The 27,597-nt window shown below is 44.4% G+C and overlaps 1 protein-coding gene across 1 annotated transcript; it reads right to left on the reverse strand.

Moving 5' to 3' along the window:
• Positions 1-269: 269 nt before the first annotated feature.
• rbm24b (RNA binding motif protein 24b) lies at positions 270-24,480 on the reverse strand. The gene is made up of 4 exons (XM_015941010.3): positions 24,100-24,480; positions 23,778-23,901; positions 23,597-23,651; positions 270-2,000 (listed from the first exon to the last, which is right to left on the reverse strand). The coding sequence occupies exons 1-4, from the start codon at positions 24,268-24,270 to the stop codon at positions 1,640-1,642; spliced, it is 711 nt and encodes a 236-aa protein (XP_015796496.1). The 5' UTR covers positions 24,271-24,480; the 3' UTR covers positions 270-1,639.
• Between the last annotated feature and the right edge of the window lie 3,117 nt (positions 24,481-27,597).

Genomic DNA, 27,597 nt, shown 5'->3' on the forward strand with positions numbered 1-27,597 from the left:
AGTTCTTGTTTTACAAGCTTCAGATTCAGCAAGTGTGCTTTTTCCAAGTATGGCTTGATCAAATATTTTTATTATTAAAAACAATGATGCAGTATATTGGGTCATGTTGTAGGATGTTTGTATTTATGTAATCTTAAGTCCCAATAAGATTCAGATGATTTATTATGGTAAATGACAGAAAATGCTTAGGCTTTTCTTGTACCATAACTGCAAAACAAATGCGTTACATGCATGCAAGCTGCGATTCCTAAAAGAACCGACAAAAAAACTCGAAAATGAATAAAATTTTATTTCCCAAATTACATTATTCTGAATCATGCAACACAAGGTAAAATAGGGGCTCTCCCTGCATTTGAAAACTTTTAATGTCATTAGACAAAAATGTTAGAAATATTTAAAAAGTTGTTCATGCAACTACTTTGTTTTATCAAACTGGTCAAGTATAAAAAGATTAGTTCAAGAGTCACAAACCTCAGAGACAACACCTAAACAACAGAAACAGAAAAAAATGTTTTGAACGTGTTCTTTGTACAGAACAGCACTTAGATAAACCACACTTACATTCCAGCACATGCATATCCATCATGACACATGTAGCAGCAAATATGAAGATGTTCAAATGTGTTAAAGGGTTTATTGCTCTAAGGCTCCAGAATAAATACATAAATATCATAATTTAAAAGGAACACAATCATATATTTTTATCAAAATGAGCAATTCACATTCAACAGTGTTTATTCCCCATTTTGTAAACCTGTAATGTAATACAAATAGAGAAATTATTCTGAGTGCTTTTTCCAGCTTCAGCTGTAATTTTTACTATGTTCCATCTATAAAGGGAAGCATATCAGTTAGCTACTCTAACTCCAATTCCTTAAAAATGAAGAAACAGCCCTCTTTGTTTTTCTCCCTAATGTGTACAGCTTTAACAAACAAAAAACATGGTCCAAAACACTGAAAACTGAAGGACAAAGCACTGTTCTCATGTGGACGCAAGGGTTATGTTATTTTTTTGTATTGGGGAAAAACCTGCATAAGACATAAATGCACTGCAGTGTATTAATAACGATATAAAGATAAATGTTCACATGCGAGCCAGTTAGCCTCGTTCGGTTAACGTGAGATATGCTAATGTTAAATAAATATCAAATATTCATTTACATCCAATACTGATCTCACTTGAGTAAAATTATGCAGCTATTTATTATCCACCCTCATATTTCCCCTTCAGGCTCTTTGGTAGAAAATCTGCTCAGTTAGAACCAAGAGTCTGCCTCTCCTAAAGGGACAGTTTGGGATCCTGTACAAATGCTTGGTTTGGGGGAGGGGTCAACAAAACCAGATCAGATGCACAAATTCAAGGTTTGTCAGAGTAGGGACAAGACCAAAGTGAACCTCTGACAGCTTAAAACGACTTAGAATGAATAGATTCTGTAGTTCCAGACCTGCATGTAGCTGTAAACGATCCCTTAATAAGCTTTTCTGAGCAGAAATATTATAATAGGTATGAAACCAATTGTTCAAACACTTTCCATTGAACTCCACTTTAAAAAATGTGAACTATCAATTTACCTCATTCATTTTAAGGAGTCAGTGAACCTCCCCATTTTCTCCACAGTAAAAGTTGTATTGGTGGATTTTACTGCATGCGATCTGCCTGCAGCTGCTGGGGCTGATACTGGCTAAAGGCTGCTGCAGCAGCAGCAGCTCCTGGAGTGGCAGCGGTAGCAAGCGGCTGTTGGACAGTGTAACCATACCCTGCAGTAGTCATGTAGCTTGTGGGTGCTGGCGAGGCTGCATAAGGATACTGCTCGTAAGCAGCGGCAGCGGCAGCAGCAGTGGCAGCAGAGTACTGGGCATAAGCTGCTCCAGTATAGTCGAGGTACGGGGATGTTGCAGCAGCAGCTGCTGCTGTTGCTGAAGCAGCAGAGGGTTGCACATGAGGGATCACCACGCTGGGTTGGACAAAGGCTTGAGGGTAGACGTAGTGGGCTGGAATCCTGGGTGAAGAGATACACAGGTTCAGAACAGAGCCACTGCCTTTAAACTGAAACTAACCTCTGGAAAACCGAAAAGCAGGTGCCAAATGTTTCAATCCAGTCCTCAGAGCACAGCAAATCCATTCATTAACAACTGAAAACCCTAGAGATGAAGTAAAAAATGCAGCAAAAAAATAAAATAAAATAAAATAAAAAACACAAAAAGTGCAGCTTTTGTTTTGAAAAGCACCTGATTCTGAGACATGAAAGAGGGAGGCACAGCAAAGCTATGCACCACTGACCACCATATTTCACAAAATGCGAGCTTATCACAAAACACAAAAACATATCAATACAAGAAGTGGACATAATTCTGCCCAATGACCAGCACACCAACACCACAAATTCACTGGCATGCCCACACATGTTAACTGGTTCTTAAACATCAACATATTAGTTACAAATGTCTCTTCTTGTCCTAAATAAGCTGTCAAACTGCAGCAAATCACAGTGTTGTCAGTTGAAACTACAGTATTTTTAAAACTGATCAAGTCGGTGCTAAATTAAATACAGTTTTCCAGAAACCCAAGTGTCAATCTAGAGCAGGGGTCTCCAACACTTTGCTTGTGAGCTACCGGTAGCTCACGACACACTTGGAAGTTACTCGCCTGGAAGCAGCAAGCCATCCTGCATGGCTTGTAATTAACGAGAGGCGGATTTTTTATTTGTTGGCAAGCCGTCCTCATTTTCTCTAACATCTAGACAAAAATTTGCATTTTGTGGAAGAAAAATAAAAATCTGATTATTGCAAAAATCTTTCGGCAAACATGTTCTACTGGAAATACGCAGATTAATTGCTCAGGTTGCAGCCATTTCTGATCTCAGCGACTGCAGCTAGAGGTGGTTAAAGATGCGCTTCTGAGGAAGACGAAGTGACATCGGTCATACAGACCTGGTTTCAGGAAAACATCCTCAGTTAAATAATCAGGGCGACAGTAAAGTCCTATCTGATGAACACGCTGTTTGATCAAATGCCGTTCATGATGAACACAGGCTTCCTAGATTTTTATCACACACACACACACACACACACACACACACACACACACACACACACACACACACACACACACACACACACACACACACACACACACACACACACACACACCAGTGGCGGTGCCAGGGGGGCTCTAGGGGCGCTATAGCTACCCCTGGATTAGTCATTGCACCCCCAAGTAAATATTAGATTTTTTTTTTACAATTTAATTTTAATTTAATGTGTGGATGTGATAATATTTAACATACAAAACAAAAATAATCAGTAAATTATCATATAGATAGTAAAAACTTAAACCAAAACAGGAAGTTGATGTTAACCTTTGACCTCATTTTCCACCTGAGAACGAGTGAAAGGTAGAGCTAGCGGTAAGATGGATCGGTTTTTGTTGGCCACATTTCCACGGGTTCAGTCAGAAACGAATGAATGTTTGGAAGTGATCTCAGACCCACAAAAACCTACGGATCTGGATGAAGAGAGTCAACCCTCGACTGCCGCAGCAGTCCAGGGTTTAGCCGCTGGAAATGCTAACACTAACGTTAGCTAACCTTGCAACACTATAGATGGTTTTCTGTGTGGCTGTATGTGTTTATGATTTCATGGAAAAGTCAGCGATTGTTCACATGTTTATGATGTATATTAATGATTGTTTCAGGTGTTGTTGAGGAGTTCTGCACGCATGTGTGTCTGCTAGTGTTGAAGGTGTTTTAGAGAACAATAGGTACGCATGACCACTTCCTTCATAGCACCCTCAATAAAAGACTAGCTCCTTCATAGCACCTGCAGAAAAACATTTCTGGAGCCGCTACTGACACACACACGGATGAGTTGATCCAGAGGCAGGGAAATAGGACAAACCTACCTTATTTTAATATTGTCAACAAAAAAACGCAGCAAAGCATCATTTTACCAGCAGTTATTGAGGCAAAACTTAACTTTCATGAACCAAAAATTTTAGTTTTTACATGTTTTCTTATCGTCAAACAATATAGGCCAAACGTTTGGACACACCTTCTCATTCAATGTGTTTTCTTTATTTTCATGACCATGAACATTTACAAAGGGGCCAACAAGTGCTAAACACCTCTGGGAACTCCTTCAGGACTGTTGAAAAACCATTTCAGGTGACTATGTATTGAAGCTCATCAAGAGAATACCAAGAGTGTGCAAAGCAGTAATCATAGCAAAAGGTGGCTATTTCGGAAAAAAAATTGAATATAAAACATGTTTTCAGTTACTTCACCTTTTTGAGTTAAGTACATTACTCCACATGTGTTCATTCATAGCTTTGATGCCTTCAGCCAGAATCTAACGATGTAAATGATTATCAAAATAAAGAAAACACATTGAATGAGACAGGTGTGTCGAAACTTTTGGCCTGTACTGTATACACTGGACAATTAAAGTCCATAGACTCAAACTGTACATTTTTATTTCAAAATGGGAGGTTCCCACGTCACGCCCAGACAATACAAAATGTGAAAAGAGCTGGAGCTGAGGGTGGTGCTTTTAAGAGTTGGAACAAATGAACCAATGTAGTTACTAGCTAACTTGGCTAACCCAAGAAGCCCGGACCGGGATAGCCAACCCGCACGGCCTGTGCGAGGCTGTAGTCATGCTGGTCGCCTGTGGGGATCTAATTTGGACTGGGACTGTTAAATTACAAGCAGAGCCTCAGACCGCTGCAATCGTAGCCGGGCGCCGTGGCCATTTAGAAGAAGAAGAAAATATCATTTCCAGAGCCGGATTAAATAAATGGACTACACTAGGCAGGCTGCATTTTTAGGCCCCCCCCCCCCCCCCTCCATCGATGTTATGTAATGAATTGAAATCTGAAACTTACAAAATTTACTTATAAAAGTTCATTCACATTTTACATAGCCTAGTTTTTGGTTACAAATTGGTTGTTTGTATGCCAAAATAAGTCATGTGTTGTAGGCTGTTGCCTCTGCTGAATCAGAAATTCTGTGTCAATTTTCTGAGTGTGAACTTATTGTTTTGCTATTTGAACATTAATAAAATTATTTGACAAATAATTAATAAAACCAGCAACACTTACCAAGGAAACCATTTAGCATTATCTACTCCGGGATAATCTTCAGCCTTCCAGCATCACATGGCCTCAGTCACAGCAGAAACACGCCTAAAGAAATGTTCCTTGGTTAAGCTTCAGTCTATGTCTCCAGATTTCCTCTGTGATGCAGAAGAATATCCAATATTTTGAGAGGGATAGTTTAGTGCAAAGTACTCATCAGTTTGGTACCACTTTGCAGGATCAGATGGGTAGCTAGTTGTTAATACCCTGTCTGGGTCTAGAGGCTCCTATAAGACTATATTGGGCTCACTTCTGGCTGGCTGCTGTTCTTCCAGTTTGTCCTTCTGTGAAGGCGCTGATGTTGACGGCGTTGGCGCTACATCGTCTTCCGCCGCATCTTCCACTGCGTCTTCGGGTTGTGTCTCCTCCGGGTCTTGCTCGGGCCCGGCCTCTGGCTCTGCTGACTCGAGCATGTTCACAGCTGTCGGACGGCTGCCCGAGCAGCCCGACAGAAACTTCTGTAAGGCCCCCCGCTGTCTCTTCTTTAGTTCCTCTTCATTTTTTTTTTTTTGCGTTTTGCCACACCCGAAAGCATCGTGAAAGTTAGCCTACTCAAAAACACCTGCTAGCTTTGTTGTGTCCCGCTCTGACTCTGACCGCTTCTCTGACGTCCTTCATTGGGTGGCGCCTTAACCCTCTGGGGTCCAGGGTGTAATTTGCCGTCAGTTTTCCTTTGTATTTCCAAAATAAAAACCATAACCACTACCTTATGTGGTATCAATCTTTTCAGCACAACCTGGACTTTATGAATCTATGCTTATTTTTTATATTTGGACATAAAGGGGTTGCATATTAGACCTTAAATCACTCAAAAACATAAAATCTGAATAGGAAAAAAGTTGTTTATTTTACTGTGAAACCAACAAACATTTATGACGAATGTTTTTTATCATTTAGACTGGTAATCTAGACTGTACATTTATAAAAAATATGACTAAATATAGCAAATAACTAATTTAAAAAAATTATTAGCTCTCTGGGATCCAGAGTGTAAATCACCGTTTTTGACTCATTTTGGTTTGTCTTTTGTATTTTCTAATAAAAACAATAAATATTGCCTTATGGGGTATCATTAATTTCAGGACAGCCTGGACTATCTGAATTTATACTTATTTATTAATTTGGCAATAATATACATGGATTTTGGAGAGAGAAGAGTGGCTCCGTCTCACGCCGAGATCTGACAGCTGCGCGGCGCCGCCCACTCCTCTTGTTGGATCTCTGAGGAGCTGGATCTCTTCCTTCATCCTCTACCTCATCATGACCCAACTCTTCTATGAGGAAGGATGGATTTGCCACATCATCATCAACATCCTCGCTATTTGCCTCAGACTCTGGCTGCGAGTCTCCGTCCTCTTCCTCTGCTTCCAGTTCTAAAAACAGCCGTACTATCTGAACTGCCTGGTGGACATTTATCCTTCTCATCATCCTTTATATAAGCCTAGTAAAAGCCTACTAAACTGCAGCGACAATATATCTGTCCGGATCGCTCCAAAATACAAAGTTTACCGTCAATATCTGTCTAATTGTTTGTTGTTACTCCGTTCGCGCCACTACTTTCCCTGCGAAGCGGCTCCTTTTTGCGCATATCTCGTTACTCGTGCAGCCTTCCTTTCTCTCTCTCAGCTACATAATACTTTTTGTCAGCTGAATATGTGAGACTTCCACCAACAGCAAAAGGATCTCGTGTTTTTGTGGGTTTTTAATGTTCACAAGCACATTCCCGCTCACAGATTACTAAACCGCTGTTTTGACAAGTTATCAGATTGTCTAAAAATAGGTCATTTTTTAGTTTAGTATAACTCCGCTTTTACGTTGCCTATTAACAAAATTTAAAAACTGGGGTGTAGTTTATAATCTCCTTTTTAAAGCCGAATTGAAACCGAAACTCAGGGAGGCGGAGTCTTGCTGCTACAGCGTCCCAAATCAGACCTGTTCAAAAGACGCGTATACTTGTCCGTGGACCCCAGAGGTGTGACGTAGCCAATGAAACGGTCTATGGTTAAGATAAACATTGTCACTATTTTTAGTTAATTGATAAATTATTTAAACAAATTGTAGATTGGAGTCCTAGCTACAAATTCTATCATAGGACATTTGTACATTTAATTTTTAATTTATTTATTTATAATTTTGTTCCTCTGTCTGGGCCCCATCCAGCCAATCAGGCCCTAGGCACGTGCCTACTTTGCCTTTGCGTTAATCCGGCTCTGATCATTTCTATAGCGCCTCTCAAGGTAAAAATCACGAGGCGCTTCACAAACAAAAAATGTAAAAATAAAAAAAGAATTTAGAAAATGGTTCAAAATATTTTTTAAATGAGCAAAAAATAGTCAATTGTGATTAAAAATTGTAAAGAAAGAGAGAGAGTGAATAGATAAGAGGGAAATCAGTGGATCCTGAGGAAGGTGGAATAGGTGGGGAGAGCAGAATAAAGAGAGGGTGGTGATGAAGGTCACACCAAAGCCTGAACAAGTGAGTGTTCAGCTGCTTTTTAAAGGAGACCACTGAGTCCACTGATCTCAGGCTCAGGGGGAAAAAGTTCCAGAGTCTGGGGGCCACTGGTCTTTAGCCTGGTGCTGCACAACCAGTAGGCTTTGATCACTGGACCTCAGGGACCTGCTGGTGGTGTAGGGTCTAAGAAGATCACCAATGTAAGATGGTGCTTGTCCATGTAAGGCCCTATAGACCAGAACCAGGATCTTGAAATGAACCCTGAAGTTGACTGGCAGCCAGTGAAGCTGGAGGAGAAGCGGGGTGATGTGGGTGTGTTTGGAGGACTTGGTCAGAAGCCGAGCACAGGCATTCTGAACCACCTGTAGACGGTTCAGGGAGGTTCTGCTCAGACACGTGAAAAGAGAGTTACAGTAGTCTAAGTGTGAGGAGATGAAGGTGTGGAGAACTGTCTCAAGTTCAGAGCGGGACAGAATGGGACTCAGCTTAGCAACGTTCCTGAGATGGAAGAAGGATGAGCAAACAAGAGAACTGACATGAGAATCCAGGGTGAGAGCTGGGTCAAAGGTCACGCCAAGATTCCTGACAGAGGGTTTAGTGTGAGAAGCAAGCTGACCAAAAGAGTCTCTGACTTTGGGAACCAGCTTGTCTGAAGCACAGATGATGATCTCAGACTTATCTTCATTCAGCTGAAGAAAGCTCCCAGCCCTGCAGGTTTTGATAGAGTCTGAGAGGTGTGTAACAGTTGCAGCTTAGACATCTCATGGTGCTTAAAGGAGATGTACAGTTGGATGTCATCTGCATAAAGATGGTAGGAGATTCCTGTGAATGAGCTCAGGATGTGCTGAAGAGGGAGCAGATAGAAGAGGAAGAGCAGAGGCCCCAGCACAGAACCTTGTGGGACACCATGGGTAAGGGAGGTGGTGGAGGACCTAAACTTGGAGACGGCCACAGAAAAGGAGCACTCAGAAAGATACGAGGAGAACCACTCCAGAGAAGATCCTGAAAGGCCTACCCAGTCTCTCAGCCTCTCCAGTAGCAGGTGATGGTCAACAGTGTCAAAGGCTGCAGTCAGGTCCAGCAGGACCAGAACAGAACAGTCCCCTGCATCACTGTGAGTCAGAAGGTCATTAGAGACCCTAAGAAGGGCTGTTTCAGTAGAATGAGCTCTACGAAAACCTGACTGGAAGCTATCATAGATGTTATGTTCATCAAGAGCAGCTGTGAGTTGTTTAGCCACAACCTTTTCCAAGATCTTGGAGATGAACGGAAGTTTAGAGATGGGTCTGAAGTTGCTATGAAGAGAGGGGTCGAGACTCGGTTTTTTAAGAAGTGGGTGGATTACAGCGTTCTTAAAGTAAGCAAGGACCTGACCAGAAACCAGAGAAGCATTAATTATAGAGAGCACGCTGGGACCGATGGACTGAAAAGCACTTTTAAACAAAGATGAGGGTAAGATGTGGAGGGGGCATGCAGAGATCTTCATAGAGTTAACTAGTCTGGTTAACTCAGGCAAAGAAACAGGAGCAAAGCTATCTAGGATGATGGGCCTGGTTGGAGTCGGGAGAGGCAGCGATAAGGCTGAAGGAGAGATGCTAGATCTAACCTTATTGACTGTCCACAAAGAAAGACAGAAAGTTCTCACAGTCTGCAGCAGAGTGGATGGAGGCTGTAGGAGAGGCAGGAGAGACGATGCTGCTGATGGTGGTAAACAGCACCTTGGGGTTCCCTTTGCTCTGGAACACCAGGTTGGAGAAATAGGAAACCCTAGCGTCTCTGACTGCAGAGTTAAAGGATGTCAGAAGATCCTTTAGGTGCAGCAGATGGACGTGGAGATGGGTTTTCTTCCACAAAAGCTCAATTTTTCTGCATTGGCGCTTCAGGCTGCGAAGGCTGTCATTAAACCAGGGAGTAGGGTTCACTGCAGAAACTGATCTGGTTCTGACAGGACAGATGTTGTCCAGAATGGAGAGACAGTGCTCGTTAAACTGAGAAGTTAAGAAATCTGGGTCGTTATCAGAAGAACAGGGTGGATCAAAGCAGCAGAAACATTTCTAGCTGTGCTCTCATTAAGAAAATGAGAACTAACCATACGGCGAGCAGGAGGTGGGGATGCAGAAACTGACAAGTTAAAGAAAATGCAATGGTGATCTGAAATATAAACGTCCTCAGGACAAACACTGTCAGCATTTAGACCCAGGGTAAAAACAAGGTCTAGAGTGTGCCCCCTGGTGTGTGTTTTACTTCAGCTCATGCTTCACAGTCAGAGATCAGCAGGACATTAGCTTCAAGCTAACCTGAAGCTAACATAGTTTATCCAGGCCTTTTAGCAAGAAAAACCCTGTTGAGCGAGTCCGAGATGAAGGCAACTCCAGCCTTCTTAGTAACAAAATCAAAACTAGGTAAGCTGACCGAGAATATCGGGCTTCACTGGTCCGCCGCTGTCGACAACTTTGTCTCTGGGAGTGTCGACTTGGCTTTCGGATCCATGTCCCGCTCCCGGACATCACCTTGGCTACTGGCGTTGTGTCGATAAAGAACTGAGAGCCATGTCGCGATACACCAAGACCATCTACAATGGCAGACTTGCAGATCTTTGACCGCGGTGGAACAATGAAGCCCGATGGTCTCCGCTATACTCTGTCAGCCACACCAACACTTTATATTTCAACCAGTCTTAGACCAAGTGGTGTTATGGTAAACACACAGAAGTTTGCCCCATTCAACCAGCAAACTATTAGCTACAAAAATGAGGATGAGATACTCAAAAGTGAAGCAGCATTGACGAAAAGAGCTGCAGTGTTTCTGTGGTTTCTCTCAGAGATCCACAAATGACCAGCCTCGCATCTGAGCCAGTTGGCACATCCTGACTGCCCCTGGAAATGGGAACAGCCAGCCGCCTGCTCCAACAAATGTTGCCAGGCAATAGACAGGAGATGCTGCGCACCCACTCAAGTTTCTTATTGAGCCCCACTAACATTAGCATTTTTTACTGTGTGGGCGTCAGAGCAAGCCCCCGCACCATGAGAACAAACATCTCAGCTCTAAAGCTGACCTTCATCTGTGTACGTCCCGTCACGTGATCAGGAAGCAGAAAATCCATGTGTTAGGAGACGGTTTTGGACCGCTGTTGTAAAAAAGTGAGGCGCGAACCGGAAAAACTTCTGCCGATCACAATTCTACAACAGATTATGAAAGAATGGATTACGCTCAAAACGTGCAGATTTTTCCTGATGCAAGAGGTTAGTCTACTCTTTGTTTTGTTAGTTTTGGCGTTGACATCATCGTAGAGCGCAAAGTTCTGTGACTCACAAAACAGTGAAAATATTGAAAAACGCTGGCAGCGAAGGGCTTTTCTGATCAGGAAACGGCTGGCAGTGAATGAGTTAACATGAAGCCAAGGTCTGGGCTGAGGCCTTTCCCCGGAGCTAGCTCTAAAGTCACATGGCTCTGAGGCTCAATAATTATTCAGAATTTTAAGCATTTAATTACACTTAAACAGGAGTTACAACAAAATTCACTCCCCTCAGAGTTGCCATGACTGTAAACTGGATCTATTAAATCTAAAATTGATTTTTTTTTACCAGGCTGCAAACATGTTTTTTCTGCTGTGAAATAGGCATTTTTAACATGGGAGTCAATGAGGATTTGCTCACTTCTGCTGCCAGTCCCTAGTGGATGAGGGTGGAACTGCAACTTTTGCCACTTCTATGTTGGCTTCATGTTCATACCAGGATTATGGGGGCTTGCTTTTACTTCAGTTCAGACTATTTAAAATGTGTTTTCATCACATTTAGCTTGTATTTTATATAAATTATCTTCAGCTTTATTCACTTAATGAGAATTTTTGTGTTGCATTGTTTGTTAAAAATAATCTTAACACAACATATTTACTTGAAAGGTTAGGGCTAGGGAACAGGAACAAGTTAGCAGTTACTGTGAGATTAAAAACGTTTGTTACTGATCTATAGAAAAATAAGTGAAATCATTCACACAAAGTAGATTTATATTTCACTATCTGAAAGTACCTGATTGGTTAATTATAAATACTAAAACAAAAGGTTTGTTTAGTTAGATTTTTGTATTTTTTAATATTGATATATTGAAATACAAAGAAATCAACTAGTGAATACAATGTATGTTCATATATAACTTTTTTTTAAACATAGTAAGCATATTCACACTTGGAATGTATCAATGTGAATAAATTGTATGGCGGTACCTCTTCTGTACTTTCATTGTGTAAAAGTACACTCCCTCTCCTGATAATAACACTTTACTCTCTTTGACATTGAATGTGCTCCTCCTTGAACCGTCACCTTATCGTGGCAGAGGAGTTTGAGTGCCCTAATGATCCTAGGAGCTATGTTGTCTGGGGCACTTTGTGCCCCTGGTAGGGTCCCCCATGACAAATTGGTCTTAGGTGAAGGGAGAGACAAAGAACGGTTCACAGGATCTTTCATGGAAGTAAATTCAAAGAGTCGGAGTACCTGGCCCGAAGGGTTACCGGGGTCCCACCCTGGAGCCAGGCCTGGGGTTGGGGCCCGTGAGCGAGGGCCTGGGGGCCGGGCTTTTGCCCATGGGGCCCGGCCGGGCCCAGCCCGAACTGGATACATGGGCTCATCCAACTGTGGACCCACCACCCGCAGGAGGAACATGAAGGGTCTGGTGCAATGTGGATCGGGTGGCAGACCAAGGCGGGAGCCTTGGCGGTCCTATCCCTGGACAAGAAAACTGGTTTTTGGGACATGGAACATCACCTCGCTGGCGGGGAAGGAGCAGGAGCTTGTGGCAGAGGTTGAGCGGTAGCGGCTAAATATAGTCGAACTCACCTCGACACATAGCATTGGCTATGGAACCCAAGTCTTTGAGAGGGGTTGGACACTCTCCTTTGCTGGAGTTGCTCCAGGTGAGAGGCGGAGGGCTGGGGTTGGCTTTTTGTTAGCCCCAAGACTCTCTGCCTGTGTGTTGGGGTTTACCCCGGGGGACGAGAGGGTAGCTTCCCTGCGCCTTCGGGTCGGGGAACGGGTCCTGACTGTTGTTTGTGCTTGTGGGCCAAATATTAGTTCAGAGTACCCACCCTTTTTGGAGTCCTTGGGACGAGTGCTAGATAGTGCTCCATCAGGGGACTCCAATGTCCTGCTGGGGGACTTCAATGCTCACGTGGGTAATGACAGTATGACCTGGAGGGGTGTGATTGGGAGGAACGGCCCGCCTGATCAGAACTCAAGTGGTGTTTTGTTATTGCACTTCTGTGCAAGCCGCAGTTTGGCCATAACGAACACCATGTTCGAACATAAGGATGCCCATCGGTACACTTGGTACCAGGGCAGCCTAGGTCACAGGTCGATGATAGACTTTGTAGTGGTATCATCTGACCTGCGGCCGTATGTTTTGGACACCCGAGTGAAGAGAGGAGCGGAGCTGTCAACTGATCACCACCTGGTGGTGAGTTGGATCAGATGGCAGGGGAAGATGCCGCGTAGACCTGGCAGACCCAAACGCATAGTGAGGGTCTGCTGGGAACGCCTGGCAGAATAACCTTTCAAGACGGTCTTCAACTCCCACCTCCGGCAGAGCTTTGACCGCATCCCGAGAGCAGTGGGGGACATTGACTCCGAGTGGGTCTTGTTCCACTCTGCGATTGTTGAGGCGGCTGTTGCTAGCTGTGGTCGCAAGGTGGCAGGTGCCAGTCGTGGTGGCAACCCCCGTACCCGCTGGTGGACACCGGAGGTTCGGAGAGCCGTCAGGCTGAAGAATGAGGCCTACAGGGCGTGGCTGGTCTGTGGGTCTCCAGAGGCAGCAAACAGGTACCGGATAGCCAAGCTGGGTGCAGCAGTGACAGTTGCCGAGGCAAAATCTCGGGCGTGGGAGGAGTTTGGTGAGGCCATGGAGAAAGACTATCGATCGGCTCCAAAGACGTTCTGGCAAACTGTCCGGCGCCTCAGGAGAGGAAGGCAGCAACTCGCTCACAATGTTTACAGTGGGGATGGGGAGCTGCTGAGGTCAACTGGGGCTATAGTCAGATGGTGGAAGGAATACATTGACGAGCTCCTCAATCCCACCTATACGCATTCCGAGGAGGAACCAGAGCCGGGAGACCTGGGGATGGACTGTCCAATCTCAGGGGCAGAAGTTGCTGAGGTAGTCAAACAACTACACAGCGGCGGAGCCCCGGTGGCGGATGAGGTTCTTCCTGGGTACCTCAAGGCTATGGATGTTGTAGGGCTGTCATGGTTGACACGTCTCTGGAACATTGCGTGGTCATCAGGGGCAGTTCCTGTGGAATGGCAGACCGGTATGGTGGTCCCCATCTTTAAGAAGGGTGACCTGAGGGTGTGTTCCAACTATAGGGGGATCACACTCCTCAGCCTCCCTGGAAATGTCTACTACAAGATACTGGAGAGGAGGGTCCGATCGACAGTTGAATCTCAAGATTGAGGAGGAGCAATGTGGTTTTCGTCCTGGCCGTGGAACTGTGGACCAGCTCTATACCCTTGCAAGGGTGATGGAGGGGGCATGGGAGTTTGCCCAACCAATCCACATGTGTTTTGTGGATTTGGAGAAGGCTTATGACCGTGTCCCCAGGGGCACCATGTGGGGGGCGCTCCAGGAGTATGGGGTGGGTGGCTTTCTGTTAAGGGCCATTCAGTCTCTATACCAGAGGAGCGTGAGTTTGGTCCGCATAGCCATTAGTAAGTCGGACCTGTTCCCAGTGAGGGTTGGACTCCGCCAGGGCTGCCCATTGTCACCGGTTCTGCTCATTACCTTTATGGACAGAATTTCTAGGTGCAGCCGTGGTGTGGAGTGTGTCGAGTTTGGTGGCAGGAGAATCTCGTCTCTGCTTTTTGCGGTTGATGTGGTCCTCCTAGCTTCATCCAGCTCTGACCTTCAGCTCTTGCTGGGTAGGTTCGCGGCTGAGTGTGAAGCGGCTGGGATGAGGATCAGCGCCTCTAAATCTGAGACCATTGTTCTTGACCGGAAAAGGGTGGCTTGCTAACTCCGGGTAGGGGGAGAGGTCCTACCTCAAGTGGAGGAGTTTAAGTATCTCGGGGTCTTGTTCATGAGTGAGGGTAGGAGGGATCAGGAGATCGACAGGCAGATTGGTTCAGCATCTGCAGTGATGCGGACGCTGAGCCGATCTGTAGTTGTGTAGAGGGAGCTGAGCCAGAAAGCCAGGCTCTCGATTTACCGGTCGATCTACGTCCCAATCCTCACCTATGGTCATGAGCTTTGGGTAATGACCGAAAGAACAAGATCGTGGATACAAGCGGCTGAAATGAGTTTGGCTGAAATGAGTTTCCTCTGTAGGGTGGCTGGGCTCAGCCTTAGAGAAGCGGTGAGGAGCTCGGACATTCGGGAGGGACTCGGAGTAGAACCGCTGCTCCTCGGGATCGAAAGGAGCCAGTTGAGGTGGTTTGGGCATCTGGTCAGGATGCCTCCTGGACGCCTCCCCGGGGAGGTGTTTCGGGCATGTCCTACTGGCAGGAGGCCCCCGGGTCGACCCAGGACACGTTGGAGAGGTTACAGCTCCAATCTGGTCTGGGAACGCCTTGGGGTCCTGCCGGAGGAGCTGGTGGGGTAGGCCGGGGAGAGGACGGTCTGGAGCTCCCTAGTTGGGATGCTGCCCCCGCGACCCGGATAAGCGGAGGAAGATGATGACGACGACATTGAATGTGCTACTACTAGTTTACCCGCTTAATTATAGATTCACTAGGATAAATACAATAAAGTTTATCTCTCACCAAATAGAATATTTACTAAGAAATCACAATGTAACCATAGAAACACTACCTTTTGTGTGTGCGTGTGTGCGCGTGTGTGTGTGTGTGTGTCTCTCTCTCTCTCTCTACTCGGTCTTCTCTGCCAAGAAGCCACTTGCCACCAGTTTGGCCATATTTCAGAGCTGCAACATCACTGGAGTGCGCAAAAGCACAAGGTGTGCAATACTCAGAGACATGGCCAAGGTAAGAAAGGCTGAAAGACGACCACCACTGAACAAGACACACAAGCTGAAACGTCAAGACTAGGCCAAAAAATATCTCAAGACTGATTTTTCTAAGGTTTTATGGACTGATGAAATGAGAGTGAGTCTTGATGGGCCAGATGGATGGGCTCGTGGCTGAATTGGTAAAGGGCAGAGCGCTCCAGTCTGACTCAGACGCCAGCAAGGTGGAGGTGGAGTACTGGTTTGGGCTGGTATCATCAAAGATGAGCTTGTGGGGTCTTTTCGGGTTGAGGATGGAGTCAAGCTCAACTCCCAGTCCTACTGCCAGTTTCTGGAAGACACCTTCTTCAAGCAGTGGTACAGGAAGAAGTCTGCATCCTTCAAGAAAAACATGATTTTCATGCAGGACAATGCTCCATCACATGCGTCTAGGGATGGGTACCGAATTCGGTACTTTTTAAGGTACCGACCGAATTCCACAGTACTGACCAAGCACCGATTCACTTCATTTGAAACAGTGCCTCGTTTCGGTACCGTCCTTCACAACGAGAACTTGCCTAGACAGCTGTGCATGCGCAAAAGCGTCATCATCGGTTGCTGCGAGCGAGTTGTAAACAGTGCAGCATGGTAGAAAGAACGAACGCTAGGGCTGTCGCGGTTGAGGAATTCCCCCTGCGGTGATTCAGGGTGGCTTAATATTGCGGTGTGCAATATTATTGCAGCACTTTTTTTTATTGCAGTACTATCTAAACATAATGTTTACACATTTAAAAAAGGTTAAAAATTGCCATGCCTTCTTTTATAACACTTACTGAATGCAGATCAAAGGGCAGTAACAACACAGATCGCAGTAACGTTTGTTTCTCCGACAGTCGGAGTCCGACTGAACTTAAAAACAACAAAATTCAGGAGAAGGTTAAACTTTTAAATGCAAATTTGGCTGCAGCATCTAACAAATAAGAAACAAGTCCCCATTTTGTTTAGTTGTTTAAAATCAAGCATAAAAAATTACATGTACCGGGCGCGGGGCACTATCATTTCACTTTCACTTTCACACACACGAATGACGGTGATTTATAGCTCGGTCACGTCCTTGTTACCCACAAGGAAAACCAGCATGTTAACCATATACGGTTTGAGAGAGGATCTGAGAGGGGTGGCAACATTTCCAGCAACACTGAAAACCCTCTCGGATGGTGCGCTCGTTGCACTAACGCACACCTACTTGCGTGTGACTGGCGAGCAAAGGGAATCTCTCCCGGTTGTTGCTCCACCATGTCAGGGGGGTTTCTTTAGGGTCGATGCATTCCTCCTGCAGGTAGCGAGTGAGCTCCAGCTCGGCTCAAACTCTCTTCAGGACGGTTGCAGAAGCAGTGCTTGTCCGGGACTTCAGCAGGTCTCCGAGCGTTTATTTATTTATTTTAGCCACTGGTGGCAGCTCTGTCTCGGCCAAGGACTCTGGCTGCGCAGCAGCTGACGTTCTGAAAACCAAAGTGCTCCCAAAGGAGCGAAGTAACGTTTTGTTTTGATACCAGTGCAGCCATCCTTCTCAACATGCATCATTGAGTTGAATCAAGTTCAGTAATCGCGGTGGCCCATGATGAAGCGCGGTGGGTTTCTTCATATTGCGATATTTCATCTTTGCGGTTACCGTGACAGCCCTAACGAACGCTAAAGCTTGGGTCCACTTCACTAAATGTGATGGGTAACTGGGTGATGAAGAAACCAGCGACAACGATCTAAGTGAGACATCCTCACCTTAATCTGCTCCGGTAGGTAAATAACATGTTTAAGATAACATTAGCTTGATTTGTTAGCTTCCGTTTCACTAATGGTGTGTTCGCTTTCTCCTCGGAACTCCGAAATTCCGACTAGAACATGAACGCGCTCTAAAGTTTGGCTTCACTTTACTAAATGCGACGGGTGATTGGGTGAAGATGAACCCAGTGACAACGATTTAAGTGTGAGGCATCATCGTTTAAATCTGCTCCAGCAGTTAAATAAACTGTTTAAGATAACGTAGCTTGATATGTTAGCTTCCATTGCCACCATTGTTATCAGCTAATGGTGCGTTCGCTTTCTCCTCGGAAATTCTAACTTCCCAGTAGGAAAAATCAATTGAAAAAGGACGGTAAAAGGAATGAAGATACACAGTAAATTTAGTTCACAGTAAAGATGTTTGCTTCAGTTTAATTATCAGCTTATAAAACTACAAGGACGATGTTAAAATACAAACAGTTGTATGTTGGGTTGTCAGATTGTTGTTTGGAGTTTTTATTTTATTTACATTAATATTTATTTACACTAATAAGACGCCCACGTTTTTATTTTTAAACGTCCAGATGAGATGCACTGACATTGAATTCACGACCAGAAAAGATGTCGGTTCAACTTTCATTTGGAACTATTTTTTAATTATGATGAGACGCGTCATTTGGAATCGTAGTACGTCACAGGAAGGTCCTGTCTTTCTCGTCCTTCTAAGTTCACAAAACTCCCCAAAACAACTTTCTGTTGGTGGTGGTGGCAGGAGAACGGTCTGCACTTTGCAAGGGAAGATGTCGGTTTACGGTTTACGACGGACCGCAGAGTGTGTTCCAACTACACGGGGATCACACTTCTGAGTCTCCCTGGTAAGGTCTATTCAGGGGTTCTGGAGAGGAGGGTCCGTCGGATTGTCAAACCTCAGATTCAGGAGGAACAATGTGGTTTCGTCCTGGCCGTGGAACACTGGACCATCTCTATACCCTTAAGGGGATCTTGGAGGGTGCGTGGGACTTAGCCCAACCAACCAGGCCCTTTAAAACGAGCTGTTTGGTCCCTGTATGACCAGTGTCAGAGCTTGGTCCGCATTACCGACAGTAAGTTGGGCTCGTTTCCGGTGAGAATTGGGCTCCACCAAGGCTGCGCTTTATCACAGATTCTGTTCATAACTCTTATGGACAGGATTTCTAGGCATAGCCAAGGTGTGGAGGGGACCTGTTTTAGTGGCCTGAGGATATTTTGCAGATGATGTGGTCCTGTTGGCTTCATTGGACACTGATCTCCAGCTTTTGCTGGAGCGGTTCCCAGCTGAGAGTGAAGCAGTTGGGATGAGAATCAGCTCCTCTAAATCCAAGACCATAGTCTTAAGTCGCAAAAGCATAGAATGCCTTCTCCAGGTCAGGGACGAGGTCCTGCTTCAAGTGGAGGAGCTTAAGTATCTCCGGGTCTTGTTCACGAGTGAGGGAAAGCTGATGAGTGAGATCAATAGGCGGATTGGTGCTGCGTCTGCAGTGATGCCGGCATTGTACCGGTTAGTCGTGGTGAAGAGAGAGCTGAGCCGGAATGCAAAGCTCTCCATTTACCGGTCGATCTACGTTCCTACCCTCACCTATGGTCACGAGCTTTGGGTAGTGAAATGGTAAATGGTAAATGGCCTGTATTTGATATAGCGCCTTCTAGAGTCCTAGAACCCCCCAAGGCGCTTTACAACACAATCAGTCATTCACCCATTCACACACACATTCACACACTGGTGGGGATGAGCTACAATGTAGCCACAGCTGCCCTGGGGCGCACTGACAGAGGCGAGGCTGCCGAGCACTGGCGCCACCAGTCCCTCCGACCACCACCAGCAGGCAACGTGGGTTAAGTGTCTTGCCCAAGGACACAACGACAGCGACAGACTGAGCGGGACTCGAACCAGCAACCTTCCGATTACGGGGCGAGCACTTAACTCTTGCGCCACCGTCGACCGAAAGAATGAGATTGCTGATACAAGCGGCCGAAATGAGTTTTCTCCACAGGGTGGTTGGGCTCTCCCTTAGAGAAAGGGTGAGAAGCTCGGTCATCTGGGAGGGGCTTGGAGTAGACCCGCTCCTCCTCCACGTCAGAGGAGCCAAATGAGGTGGCTTGGGCATCTAGTCAGGATGTCTCCTGGACGCCTCCCTGGTGAGGTTTTCCGGACATGTCCAAATGGGAGGAGACCCAGGGGAAGACCCAGGACAAGCTGGAGGGACAATGTCTCTTGGCTGGCCAGGGAACGCCTTATGATTCCCCGGAAGAGCTGGCTCAAGTAGCTGGGGAGAGGGGAGAGGGAAGTCTGGGCGTCCCGGCTTAGGCTGCTGCCCCCGCGATCCGACTCCTGATAAGCGGCTGAAAATGGATGGATGGATAAAAATGTCATAAGCATGTTGACTCAGTAAACCAATTAAACTTTAACCACCTTCGCCTTTTAGCTAAAGTTAACCCATTTTAAATTTGTGCAGATCTGGAGATGGTGTTTCATGCTTTTGTCAGTGTGAGAATGGCTGTGTCTCAATTCAGGGTCTGCATCCTACGTCGGCCGGATTCGTCGGCCGGTTACGTCACAGCGCCGCGACTAGGCCTGTCCCAATTCGACGACTCCTTCAAATGCGGTCGACGAATCCGGCCTTCTTTTCGCCTGAATGAAGGATGGGTCAGATGTATCCTTCAGTCATTTACATTTCCCAAGATGCCTTGCGAGCCAGACGGCAGAACTTTAAAAAAAAATGGCGGACAGTGAAGCGGGAGCTGTCGGAGAGGATTGCGCATATAAATGTCAGTATAAACTTGTTAGGTTAAGGGCTGTTTGTGATACATGAACGTTATTTTAGTTAGAAATGTTACAGTAAAAGTGCTTGTATTGCGGTCTCGTCTCGTATGTTCGGCCGCTCGGTGTCGTACTTCTCCCGCTACGTTTTCCCCTGATTTTAATAGAAGTTTGTATTTTAGGGACAAAAGAGAAAAACCACGGACTTTATTAAGCTTAGGGCGGAGATGGACCACATGATCACTGGAGCAAAGTATTTGGCGGCTGTGGCATGGAGGTACAATAACGTCTCATATTTTAAAAACTGTCGTTTGACTTTAGTTTTTTCTGTGAAAACATGAAAGGAATAACCCGTTGTCCTCTCTTCCTGTTTATTTCTTACATGTTTGTTAAAACTATTCTGGAGAAAATGGGCATCCAGGGGAAGGTGACAGCAATGACCAGCTTCTGGAGCTGATCAGGGAGGACATGAGGCTGCAGAGGGAGGCAGAGCAGCAGAGGGCACAGGAGAGAAGGAGAACTTTGACAGCTTTTTACTTTGCTAGAAAAAATGGTTAAGGAAGATTAAACATGTACATATAAAAGAAATATCTAAATAAAATCAGTTCTGCATTAAACTCTTGAATTTTATTTTGGTTTACAAATGAGAATTGTTTACTAGAGGGTATCCGCTGGGTCTTGAAAAGTCTTAAAAGGTGATAAATCGGTTTTGGTCAAATTAAGACCCTTAGAAAGTATTAAACACTATTATCACGTCTTTGCTCAGGCTCAGCTTGTCTAAAGTATTTTCTCTGAATTAGCTCTCCAACGATCAAGGAAAAAAGCTTCAAGCTCCATCGTTTCAAGTTCCTTCTCCCTTCTGCTCAGCGGTTCCACGGTTGCTAGGCGACAGAACGTTCGCAGAGGTAATGGCGGGAATTCATGAAGGCTAGGCCTGTCCAAATTCACAGCCGTTAACATCCGGTCTACTCGGCCGACGGAGGACCCAGCCCACGTCGGCCGAGTAGACTGGGTCCTTCGAAGGATGCAGACCCTGAATTGAGACACAGCGAATGTCATTTATGTTGGCGTCCTCTTCCATGACAAGTTTCAGCTGGTTTAAAATGCAGCTGCACACCTTTTAACTGACACCTCAAGACGTGAGCACATAAATCCAGTTTTATTTCCCCTTCGCTGGCTGCATGTCTGTTTTTACATATATTTTAAACTGTCATTGTTCGCTTTTATAGCTCTTAATGTTTTGGCCCCATCTTACATCTCAGATTAGCTTAGATTTCCTGTTACTGGCAGATCTCTGAGGTCTTCATCCCACCTGGTCCTCGATGTTCCAAGAACTAAATTTAATCACCGGGGTGACTGGTCTTTCTCGGTTGAGGACTTGATTTACGTTTGATCGTTGACTTCAGCCACTTTCAATGGAATCTTAAAACTTTCTTGTTTAGGAAGGCTTTTAACACTTTGTAGCATTTTGACTTTCTATTGTTGCTAGCTTTTTTATGATTCTGTTTGTTCTTTGTTTTAAACTTTGTAAAGCACTTTGGCGATCTTGATGATTGGTCTGTAAAGGGCTATTTGAGTCAATATATTATTAAATGAAATTCACCTAATTATTCAGCTAGAATGTCTCGCAGCTGGTAAGGTATTAACTGTTCGGACTAACCCCTCTGCTTTGAATTACTACAGATAAATAATTAAAGAAAAATTCTATTTGAAGAGGTTTTATTACAGAAAACAACTTCTGTACCAAGTAAATATGACCCCCATATGTCACACTTGTGCTGAAGTCACCTCAAGTAAATGTACGAGGAGCAGGTGTTTGATATAGCATGCACACACACACACACACACACACACACACACACACACACGCTTGACTGACAAGGGGGCCTGGAAGCATGCTATTTTTGCTCCTCTTGTCATCTTGAAAGGACAAGCTGATCTTCTCATTCAGTCACACGAGGCAGAGGACTCAACAACTGCCTGAGCTACTGTTTCACTGACGATTCTGAATATTTAACGATAAGACAGGAGGTGTGTCAGCTGATTAAAAACGTAGAACTCTGCCAAGAACAGCGGATGTGGTTTCTCTAAAGCAACACAGTTTTATTTTTCCTTGTAATTTTAGAAATATTTGAAAATACACAAAGTTTTTAAGCTTCACGAGATTAAAATGATCAAAAGAAAATAAAAGCAACCGCAATCAATCAATCAATGATAATTGAAAATCTTAAATGTTGAAAATATAGAGATGAACATTTTGTTGTCTTACGAGTGGAGAGCTAAATAAAGTTGCTTTGTAAATCACCAGGACACATGGTTAATCCCCAGCACACAGCCAAAAGGCTGGGTGGGTGCATAGCTCAGTCACCTGTTGTTCTCAGCCCAGCATGTGCCATACATTATTAACAGCACCACTGAATGACTCCTATTTTCCAAATGAATTTGAGAGGTTGTACAGATCACTGTAGCCAACATCTGCTTTGTAAGATCTCTTTCTCCAACCTTAAACACTGAACTTGATTTAGTTCATAGAAAAAATACACGTTTTTAATTATGTCTAAGCTCAGTTTAAACTTTAAAGTTAAAGAAAACTGTCGGAATACTTTCTAATCAAATTAGAAAAAACTATGATGGTGTGCCTGTGTAGGACTATAAGCAACAGGTTAATATAAATATAAAAACAACAACAACAACACAGCATCTTGGGTAAGAAAAGAACTCCCACATGCAAGCCAGTGTTTGTTTTGTTGCAGGGGATCAATAATGAAATGAGCACACTGTGAGTTACATCGGCCCACCCCTTATACAACAAAACATTTCATGTTAACTAAAAAAATAACTAGAGGAGAAAAAAAGCTAAAGCACATTTGTTAAAAGTGAAAAGAATCAACACTTGATTGTTGAGTTAGAACTCCCTGAAAACTGAAAAAAAAAACGTGTCCCCCCCCCTCAAAAACTACCCTCTGTGGGCCCAGAATACCCCCACTGCAAGTAGAAATAGGCACACAGTTAAGCTGAACACCACATCATACCGAAATCAAGGCACACACCAATCTATGTACTATAGAAAAATAAACAACAACCAAAGACTTCCATGCATCTAATCACCATTGCTGCTCGTTTGTGTATGTCAGAGTTTACAGGTAACACTTTAGCGCTCTGCCCAATGCAGACTGCTATTCCTCAAATCCTGCCCCTTCATCAGCTATTTAAATCGTTACCGTCCCTGTCAGATCAGAGAGAGATAGGACAGTGTGAGGTAGTGCTGGGGGGGGGGGGGGGGGGCAGACACACAGACAGAGGCGTACTTCCATCATCAACCCTCACTCAGAGGAGGAACACATATTATAACACTCACATGTCCTCATTCAGGATGGAAAATAAAAAAAGAGGTGGAGGCAACAAGAAAAGGCAGGTTTAAATACAAAACATTATAAAAACTGATTTCTCATTTCATCCAAGCAGATGTTGCGAAACAGCTGGACGTTTGCACATGTTAACATACCCGTACGGTCTTTGGATGAACGCTGGATGGATCTGAGGCATGCCGAATGCAAACCCTGGAGTTGAGACAATTTCAACACAACACATTACAAACATTATTTTAAATGTTTAAATACATAATCAGCTACTTGTTTTCCTTTCTGTCAGCTTTAGAATAATTGGATCAAAGGACATGGACTCACCTGGTTGGATGACTCTGGGTTTGGCCCCCAGGTAGGCCAGGTTCACATTGGCTTTCCTTCCATCTATAATAGGGTTGGGGTCCTTACAGGCTCGGTCAGCTGAGGCCCTGTCAGCCATGGTCACCTAAAATATTCTCTATTAGTTTATATTTAAACGTGGACATCTGCCAACATCTAGCTTCTATCTTTATTTAGCCGGCTGGTTTTTTTTCTGACTGATTTAGGTGTGAAAACACAGATAATCTTCATGTGACTGAACCCAAGTCCAGACCCAGACTAGCGCGTTTCTGCCGACCTTCTGACTGATCAGGTTTTTACTCACAAAGCCATAACCTCTGGACTTCCCCGTCTGCCGGTCAGTGATCACAACAGCTTCGTCGATGTCTCCAAACACCTCGAAGTACTTTCTGAGGCTGGAGTCGGTGGTGTGGTAAGGAAGGCCTCCCACAAAGATCTTGGTGAAGGTGGTGTCTTTCTGCGCAGAGTGCATCATTTGTGGAAATGATTTCCAAGGCGACCCGGCTGGAGTTTGAACGAGGTAACGAAGTAAAAGCAAGAGAGCGTTAAGTTCGCGGCGCGGATGGCGGAATTAGTGACGGAGGAGGAGGACACCTGTTGGGTCGTGGGGAGGGTTGCCAGTTGTCAGTGACGGAAACGTAACTCCACCCAGACCACCACACACCGTTCAGAGCGGCAGCTGCGAGACTGACAAAGACACGCAACCAGGGGCGCAAGGGGACTAAAAATCCGCCCTGGAATATCTCCACTGGGGGTCAATGCTGTGACCCCCCCCCCCCCCCCGCCCCCCCAAAAAAGCATCCTTACTCTGCTCCTAAAAGTACAACACCTGGACTTTTGAAATCTGGACTGGATTATTTTACAACTATATCAGATTCAGTAAAAATTGTCTGTGATTTGAGTAAAGAGAGCATTATAACATCTGGACCACATCTAGACTGGTCTAGCTCAGATACTCAAACCTGGACTGGATTATTGTTAGTATTATTCTAATTGCAGATTCCTTGAATCGTCTGTATATTGAAGCCTTTATCTGGGTTGTGAAACTTTGATAAAAGCAGATTTCTGCAGGGGGTTATTTGCAAAATGAGTATTATTAGTGTCATAGGTTTAGTAGGCACAGATTAAATGAACTGCTTCTTTCAACAATGGAAGCAGCCTTCTGGAGATGCACACACACACACACACACACACACACACACACACACACACACACACACACCCCCTTCTGGATACAAAGTAATCAACAATGTCATCTGATGCTGAGCTCAGACAGACAGACAGACTTAGGCAAATATGTATGGATGCTTTCCTATATATTATTTATATATAAACCAATAATACTGTACTATTGGTAGCATGGGTTGAAACGCTATGAGTCTAAGTATTAGAATGACTAAATATCAGACAGAGGTGAAGTTTTTTGCATTTAACAAGATATCTAATAAATGATCATCAGGGTGGTTAAATCAACATTTTAACCACTGTTTTTCAAAACAAAATCCCATCTTAGAAACATATTTTCTGACTGATTATTTAAAAAACTTTAAAAATGTAATTTAAAAGTTACCAAATTATAGTTTTAACGCCATTTTAACAGATATTTCAAAAATATATTACAAATGTTGGAAATGCCTAAAAACCGACTTGTGACAATCCTTTTTAAACATGTTTTTCTATAAGTCCATAGTGATTTGACACTATATTACAATTCGATGACCTCTTGTTTTTCCTGTGAAACTTCATAGAGCAGCTTATTTTTATTTACATAATATGCTTCCAAGAACATATACATACTACATAGAAAAAAAACTGTTTCCAGAATCTTCTGGTGCGAAACAGTGAAGAATCAAACACTATAAGTTCCACCAGGGGAAGTGCCATCAATATCTGATGTGGAATTTCAAAAATACTTCTTTGAAAAATGGTATAAATCATTCATTCCTCTACTTTGAATAAATATTTTTTAAAATCCCCCTTATGCCAGCATCTGGTGTGGACAGATGAGCATTAGAACACCTCTAGTTCTTATTTAAAAAAAGTTCCATCCAAGTCTGATGTGGAATAAAGTTAAAGTCCCATTAGTTGACACACACACAGGTGTGTGTGCGAAATTTGTTCTCCGCATTTTACCCATCCCCTGGGGGAGCGGTGAGCTGCAGACACAGCCCCTCTTGGGAACTATTTGTTGGTTTAACCCTCCAATCCAACCCCTAATGCTGAGTATCAAGCAGGGAGGCATTGGGTCCCATTTTTCAAAGTCTTTGGTATGACCCGACCAGGAATCAAACCCCTGATCTCCCAATCTCAGGGTGGACACTCTACCACTAGGCCACTGAGAAAGGTGCAATTTCAAATTAATACCTCTTTGAAAATGGTTATAAATCGTTCATTCCTCTATGTTAAAAAATGTTTTTGAAAAACTTCCCTGTTATGCCAGCATTTGGTGTGGATGGATGAGTACCAGAACACCTCCCCTTCATAAAAAAAAGTTTCATCCAAATCTGATGTGGAATTTCAAAATTTAAGCTCTTTGGAAATGGTTATAAATCATTCATTCCTCTACTTTGAAAAAATGTTTAAAAAAACTTCCCTGTTCAAAGATACTTTATTAATCCCAGAGGGAAATTAGAGTTTCAGTACACACAATTCAGAGATCAGACCTACGTACAAGACACATGACAAGAATTGGTGACTGTGGTCATTCGCAACCCTGAGTCGCGCTACCTTAAAGGCACAGTCCGTAAGATTTAAATGTAGAATAACTTTTAAAATGTTTGATTTTGACCATCTGACCCAATTTTATTAAAAAAAGTAAATCATCTTTAATATTTCAATTTTCTCCTAAGTCCCTCCCCTACCCTGTATAGCTCAGCCAATATTTCTGCAAGCCTAACACGTTGACCAATAGCGCTGCGTTACCACCAGGGGGCAGCTGTCAATCATCGAGCAAGAGCAGGTCTCAGCGTGCACAACAGTGTCACGCGCCTCACTTGGCTTACTGCAGAAACATGGAGCAACAAAACCCCAAATTACAGATTCCTCGACTGCCTTCCACATCTCAAAAAACATTTAAAAAGTTTAAAAGCCATTCTTCAAAAGCGGCTGTGACCCCGGCTTTCCACAGGAGCCATCAGCAGCACTTTACTGCAGCAGCACGTCATAGCTGCTGATAGGAACCGCTGTGGTCAACAGAACCTTTTCCGCCAGAGCCGTCAGCAGCCGTCAGCAGCGCGAGTCGGCCGCGTCTCAGGAGCAGCATGTTGCGGCCTTTACGCGCCGGTTCTATTTTCTACGCGCGACGCCTCTGAAATGGGTCAAGTTTGCCATTTTTGGGAAAGAAAGACAGGAAATCGGACGCGGAAATGGAGAGAAGCTCCCGAGATTTTCAGAATAAAGAACGTACTGCCTTCCGGTTGCTTTACTTTTAAAAAGGTTACTAACTGTGCGGCCCCGTGAGAAGTTATCACCTAGCTAGCGGTCTCCTTTGTTTTTCAGGTCCGTATTGGCGATTATAAAACGGACAGAACATAAAACACAAACCATGTTGTAATTTTCTCCTGCTTGTTGTTGTGTTTACTGACGAAGTCACTCGTGTGACTTCGTGCTCGGTCGGTGACAGCTGCTCCCCTGCTGCTTCACGTCTCGTGGGAAGGGCCAAGCAGCAGCTTACGCGAGCAAGACGTGCTGCAGCAGTAACGTGCTGCTGACGACTCCCGTGGAAACCCGGGGTAAGACGTTTAAGACAGTCGAGTAGAATTTACATTGGAGATTGTTTTAAACGATGGAAAGATGTTCGTGA

The sequence above is a fragment of the Nothobranchius furzeri genome, chromosome 5 (genome assembly GCF_043380555.1).
Source record: "Nothobranchius furzeri strain GRZ-AD chromosome 5, NfurGRZ-RIMD1, whole genome shotgun sequence".
In the NCBI taxonomy this organism is placed as follows: domain Eukaryota; kingdom Metazoa; phylum Chordata; class Actinopteri; order Cyprinodontiformes; family Nothobranchiidae; genus Nothobranchius; species Nothobranchius furzeri.

What these genes read in the sequence shown, in the direction of transcription:
- rbm24b (XM_015941010.3), bottom strand. Translation starts at nt 24,270, where the DNA reads ATGATGCACTCTGCGCAGAAAGACACCACCTTCACCAAGATCTTTGTG. An exon ending in AGTCCAGAGGTTATGGCTTT is followed by an intron (nt 23,902 to 24,099) that starts GTGAGTAAAAAC and finishes AGAATATTTTAG; the next exon opens with GTGACCATGGCTGACAGGGC. An exon ending in ACCCAGAGTCATCCAACCAG is followed by an intron (nt 23,652 to 23,777) that starts GTGAGTCCATGT and finishes TCTCAACTCCAG; the next exon opens with GGTTTGCATTCGGCATGCCT.